Here is a 6,667-nt window from a genome sequence, read left to right as displayed (position 1 = left end):
AGCAGGAATTCATTATCAGCATTTGAAAATTCTGTTTTGATTTCGGGAGGGAGCTTGCAGTTTTTGGGGGAAGTTGGTTTGGGTTATGCAAAGAAATAAGAACTGAATTGTACAGGCGTGTGTCAGACTTCCTCCTCTTCACATTCCTCCTGGTCCCTTGAGTATAAAAGCATTTCTGGGGCTGATTGCTGGATGAGGCTGCGCGTGAAGACCACTGCTGTTACTTTTAGCTCATTACTTGGTGTCGCTCAGCAATGTTGCCTGTGCTTTTGATGAAGGTGCATGTGCTGAGCTAGGCCAAGAAATCAGACCAGTATCTGCCTAACATCTGCCAAGACAAACCACTGCGTAGAGGGTCTTTAGATCACTTCTACTTTTTACTTTGTTTTTTACCGATACGAATATGCTTTGTTTTTTCAGAAGAGAAATCCTCCGTGTATGAATTGCATTTAATAGCGATATGGGAGTGGGAACAAAGAATTTTAACACCTTTTTGCAATCTTTGCAATTTTTTTAATGGGATCACAGTGGCAAGGTTGAATTATGTGTGAAATCTCTTCTGTATTCAAATTTTAATGGACGAATTCTATACAAATAATTTGATGGTTTAGGAGTATAGAGGAGAAGGGAAAGAAATGACAGCTAACTTATTCAACAAGAATTCAGCTGTATTTTTAGCTTTGAGATGTAATTGTATGATATTTCTGTAAAGAAACATAGTTGGCATCCACAGTTGCTCAGTTTCCTAAAACGGCAGGTACTTTCAATCTACAGATTTGATTTTTCTGAAGTTTAGGTTTTTTACGTATCTGCCATTCAAACTATATTAATAGGTGTAACTGAATTAAGGGATAAAACCTTGTATGTTCTATAATGTCAAGTGAAAGTGTCTCTTCTGTAGACTACAATTAATCAACAGCTCCATGAGAGGATAATCTTCATAAAGACAAAGTCCCAAGGGTTCAAACGGACATTAGCAGTACTGTACCTCCTTCTAGTCCTATTACTCATTTATAATGCTTTAATAGAACTACTTCCACCAAATCCAGCCATTTCAAGTGATAAAGATGAACTGTTTCCAGAGCTGTCAGGAGGGAATGCACAGAAATAGAGAAATTGTAAAAAATTGTAAAAAATCCATAAAAATATGTTCCATGACCCAGTGATATTTGCTTAGATGAACAAAATGTGGACTTACAGGAGGATGATTTCTACAATATTCTTAAGAAGCAACTTCCCACATGAGCTGTGTGGCACAGTATTTGAAACCATGGTGCACAAGGTCTGGTCTTAGTCATACAGGGTTGGACTGGGGTGAGGGCTAAAGAAGCAAGCCTTAGCAAATTAACTGGCTATAAATTGTAGCTTGATGAGGCATCCAACAATTATACACTTGCAAAAGAAATTTTGTCTTCAAACCCATGATTTTATCTTTTTGAGGGTTTTATAAATCAATGCACCAACTACTTGTGAGGTGAAGCAGAAGTTAGTGGGAGACTCAGGAGGTATAAAATGAGAAAGTTTGAGGAGGAAAAAATAAGCTCTCTTTTAGCTTTTTAATGGTAACAATACTGCATTCAGTAATTACAGTAATGATTAAAGTTGCCCTAACCTATTGTTCCACTGTCTGTCTGAGTCTTTCCAGAAATGGAAGTCACTAACTGAATTTTTTTTTATTAAAGCATGGAAATAATACTTATTGATAGAGATGTTTTTCTTACTTTCAACAAGTAATTTTATTTAATATAGCATATGATCTCATTTTGAATTGAGGTTGCTCCTGTATCCCAGTATCAGTCATGCAGAGAAGGCCTGTTAGAATTCAGTTGGCATCTTCTTAAATAGAAAGCAGGAGCAGATATTTAATTTTCTTTTTAGGAAGGTTTGTTTGTTTGTTTGTTTGTTTGTTTTTAACAATGCCAGCACCCAATCTGCTTTTATTTTCCATTAATTTCTCTTAAATCTATTCTGCTTAGGTTTAGATAACGAATAAAGGCAGTACTTCCATGAATTCATATGATGTTGCCTCCAGAGCAGTAGCAATTGAAAGGTGGCTGAATTTTGACTTACGGATTTTTATTATGGTGACACAAGTTCCTATTCGCCGCCTCTAAAAGCTTATTTTTGTGATTTTAGTCTAAGATTATTTTAGTGGTACCTAACATTTCAGTAAAAGGTTCATTTTTCAGATGGAGCTTAAATTACATATATTTAAGTACTTTCACAGAAAGTTACTTTAATCATTAAAGGTTTTATTTTAGGGGGAGTCAATGGAAAAATGTTCACTAAAACAGCTAATCTTTGTAAACATTTGGACTATTATTTTTCTGCCTTTCAAACCTTATTTGAAGAATCTGGAATCAACCTTAAGGTGTAGAACAAATATAAATACAGTCAATCAAATGCAAGTGTCTAAGTCCAAACATATCTGGCTTTAAACTTTTCCTGATCATAAACTCATTACCTAGTCTTTATATAAATGTAGTTTATGCACAGAACTTACTGTCTATGTTAAGCTTAAAACATGTCTGACATATTCGTATTGCAGTGATTTTTTTTTTTTCAGATATTGGTATTTTCTCCATTGCTCTGGAAGAGCCTTCTCCTGCCTGAGGGTTGTGTTATAAACCTGTGCCACAAACCTGTCCAAGGAAGGACTGATCTGCAGCATGGTTTGGCAAGCTTTACTTCTCCCCAGAAAACCCTTGGCTGTGGTGCTTAACAGATTTGCTGGAACGCTGAGTCGTAATAACAATTTCATATGGCTGTAGAGTTAGTGCTAGCATGGGCCTGATTGCAAGGAGGATAATGCATCAACTGCGCTTGATGTGATGAGTAAAAGTGGAGTAAGGGTATAAACGCTGAGGAACAAGAACAGAGTTCAGCTGAGCCAGTAAAGCTATAGTGAAACTGAAGATACGGTAGCTTTAGTTACTGTAAGAAATTGAATTTGGGGCCAGGAACACTACAAGCCAAAAGATGAACTCATCCAGAGTATCAGGCTGCAGTCTTATTTGAAGGCAATGAGTATCAAACAGTGAGTTGTGAACGGCTTTCAAAGTGTTTTTGGCGTGAGAATATGAAGGCTGGTCTTGGCATATCAGGACACAAACTTATCGTCAGCCTAGAATTGCAGTAAATATAAACTTTCCAATTTAAGAAGTTAAAATAACTTTACACTTGTGTCACCTCCAGAAGCTAAACTTTCAGATTTTTCCTTGGTGAACTTTCAGAAAGGAGGAGGATGTAATAGAAGAGGCAGTAGGGCTGGTAGCAAAAACAACCTGTTGGGACATCAGAAAGGTGTTGGCCACACATCAAAAACCTAATGGATTTCAAAGAAGGAGAGAAAGCCATAAAGTGTTTTTGACTTGGTGTTTATGTAAAGCAGTTGCCAAGAATAATTAGTGGAGAATGCAATCTTAGCAAGTAATGTTCAGATTTTCTTCCTTCAAACCACGTTTTCCTAGTTAAGTCTTAAGAAATACATTGTGCTTTCATGTTAGGAATCAAAACACAGATAAAAGTAATGAAGTAACTCTAAACTTCGTAAAGCAGACTTCATTAAGTTTCACATACTAAATTCAGGCAATCAGCAGAAAAATGTTTATAAGCCATTTCTGTGGAGGAATAAGGGCAGGTTCTTAAGAATGTCATGCAAAGAAAAGCATTTCATGACCTCCTTTGTCTTTAATAAAGCATAAAGGCAGCCCGAAAGGGAGTATTAAGCTTTTCTATAGTAAGGTCTCTATATGAATAGAGGTTTGTCTTCTAGATTTCTTCAGATTCTTCCAGACAAGCTTAGCTTACCTGTGGCAAGTCTAGTGAGCAGGTATGTTTAAAAAAAAAAACCAAAAACAAACAAAAAAAAAACCAAACAAAAAAACCCAAACCAAACAAAAAACCCAAAACAAACCAAAAAAGCCCCACACCTGGATGACCGGTTTGCTTCACAGAGCTGATGTCATGTCCTCTGTACTTTGGGTCTATTGCCATTTGTGAAACTTGCTGAGAACTTCTACTTACGTTTATTCTCTTATAAATAAAACCGATTTTTGCGCATGAAGTAGCTGTTTGAATCATCTGGTTTTCCACAGCAGTTGGTTTGATTTTGAGGCAACCGATCATCAGCAGAAGGCTTCATTGCGGGTATTGTAAGCAGGGTATGGTGTAGAGTGGATACCATTCAGATCCTGTTCAAGGAGCCTTACACGTTCTAACCGAAATGAAGCAAGTACATGTATATACGTTTTAATTTGGGGCAGATCGAGGCAGTACTTAAAGCTAAGCAATTATACTTACCTGTGCTGTCTCTTCAGCCAGAATGATGTCCTGATACCTGTGCTGGTTTTGACTGGTTCGTTTACTTCCCCGTAGCTGGTATGGGGCTGTGTTTTGGATCTGTGCTGAAAACAGTGTTGGTAACTCAGGGATGTGGTCGTTACTGCTGAGCAGGGCTTACCCAGAGCCAAGGCCTTTTCTGCCTCTCAGCCCACCCCACCAGCGAGGAGGCTGGGGGGGTGCACAAGGAGTTGGGAGGGGACACAGCTGGGACTGCTGACCCCAACCGGCCTAAGGGATATCCCATACCGTATGGCATCATGGTCAGCATACACAGCTGGGGGAACAAGGAGGAAAGTGGGGACGGCTGGAGTGATGGTGTTCGTCCTCCCAAGTCACCGTTAGGCGTGATGGAGCCTGGCTTTCCTGGAGATGGTGGAACACCAGCCTGCCCATGGGAAGCGGTGAACGATTCCTTGCTTTGCTTGTGTGCATAGCTCTTGCTTTACCTATTAAACTGTCTTTATCTCAACCCATGAGTTCTCTCACTTTTGCCCTTCCGAGTCTCTCCCCCATCCCACTGTGGGGAGTGAGCGAGTGACTGTGGGGGCTGAGTTGCTGGCTGGGCTTAAACCACGAGAGTGCTGCAAAAAGATGGAATCTTTGCATAGCTTACGTCCCTAAATGCTGACATTCTAGTAAGCATCACTTCTCTGTTACTATTTGGATTTATATGGTTCTATTCTCAAACTCCTATTTCAGATTCTGTGCTTAAGTTGACTCTTACATTGGTGGCTTTTTAAACGTGAAGTTCAGAACAGTCCAAGTCGTCTTTTACCAGTATTTTGTAATAATTGTATTAATTTATCCTGCAATGGCCTCAGGTGTGTGGTGTGTTCTCTCACTTCCTTCAGAGAGTTTTCTAGCACTGTAGAGCCCATTTTTCTGACACGCAGCAGCTATATAACATTATTATTCAGCAATAGTAGCGTCAATTGGATTCATAAAAATAAGGAAGTTCTAACTTTTTCAATGATGCTCTTATGTGTATGATTCTGGCTAAATTAATCCACAAGGGGTCTGTAGATGCGGTTAATAAGATTCAATTATGGTGTGTGCATCTTTGAAAGCTTGAGGAATTATGTCATGTCCACCCAGCAAGTGCTTGCACTGCTAACCGTCGGTCTGTAAGGCTCAGGGATCAGACTTAAAGTAAGGGGATGCGTTTAACTTCTTTCTACTAGAGAAACTCAAAAACCAGTATAAATGAGGAAAAAAAGATGGGGGCTGGAGGGCCAGAGAGTTTCACCTAGGAAGGTAGTTTATTGCCTGATGCTTACCTAAGGCAAACAGTGTGCAGGCTTTTTGTTGGTTTTAATACAGTTTTCACAAATGGGGAAAGGGAGTCCTCTGTCCTGGTGGATTTTGTAAGCGGTGTAGTAATTAAGTGCAATATGGCAATAACAGCAAGTCTCTTCTGGTCGGTTGTGTTTGAAAGTATTTCCCAGATAGAGTTTCACTTCTGGCAGTGGGCTCCAGCAAGCATTAAGTGAACATGAATTTTAAAATACAGCAGTAGAGGTATTTTCAGAAATGCTATATATCACCATTAGAAATGTGTGATGCATGATTTATTTTTTCACACACCACAAATACAGTTACTCTGCAAGCTAGGTTTTGTTTTCAACCATGATTCAAAAAGACTGCTCTGTAGATCAGCTCTGCTTTCATCTGCAGTTCATCTGCAGATTAGTTTTATTACTTCATACAGTTTTCATTATAGATATTGAAGTTAGTTGCATAAATTAAGATCATATGGACAATATACATAACTAATTTTTGTGTTCTCTGATTCTCTTTGCAGTTGATGAAGGTCGTGTTAAGGAACTGGGCAGAGTGAGAGTACTTCACAAGAGAACCGTGATGCCTTACAGTGTGTATAAGAAAAGAAGGAAGGGGCCAAGTGACGAAGCCAGCGTTCAGCAATATGCAAGTTTGGTTGGACAGACCTGTTCAGAAAGAATGTTGTTGTTTAGAAGTTGAAAAATCATTAAATGGCGTTTCGATGGCACTACATTTTATTGCACTGCCACTGGATGATATGTACTATAGTTGTGTGTTGGTATGCCTACTCAAATAGCAGTATGAAATAGAGGTATATATCTAGGCTTGTGTGAATACATGGTACTGTGTTTAAAGGCCAACTTCAATAAAATTTACAATACAGCAAGGCTTCAGCAATATAAGTTTAGAAAAACATGCTTGCAATATATTTTAATTAAGTAGTTCTAGCCTTTCTATGCATTTTGAATAATTATAAGTATCTAAGCAAAATGAAAAACAGGTGTCTTTTTTGTAGAGACAGAGGTTGACTAAATCTAGATTA

General features: G+C 38.5%; 1 protein-coding gene across 1 annotated transcript in view; it reads left to right on the top strand.

Annotated features, from left to right (window-relative positions):
* Window positions 1-6,324, top strand: part of ATE1 (arginyltransferase 1) — a 59,144-nt gene extending 52,820 nt beyond the window's left edge. The window contains exon 5 of the mRNA XM_009699518.1: window positions 6,146-6,324. Coding sequence (XP_009697820.1) covers window positions 6,146-6,324 — 179 coding nt within the window. The remainder of the gene's footprint in view (window positions 1-6,145) is intronic.
* The last annotated feature ends 343 nt before the right edge of the window (window positions 6,325-6,667 follow it).

This window comes from Cariama cristata, unplaced genomic scaffold (genome assembly GCF_000690535.1).
Source record: "Cariama cristata isolate BGI_N322 unplaced genomic scaffold, ASM69053v1 scaffold7334, whole genome shotgun sequence".
NCBI classification, from domain to species: domain Eukaryota; kingdom Metazoa; phylum Chordata; class Aves; order Cariamiformes; family Cariamidae; genus Cariama; species Cariama cristata.
The sequence above is the reverse complement of the archived record's forward strand: the minus strand, read 5'-3'. Positions and strand labels throughout refer to the sequence as shown.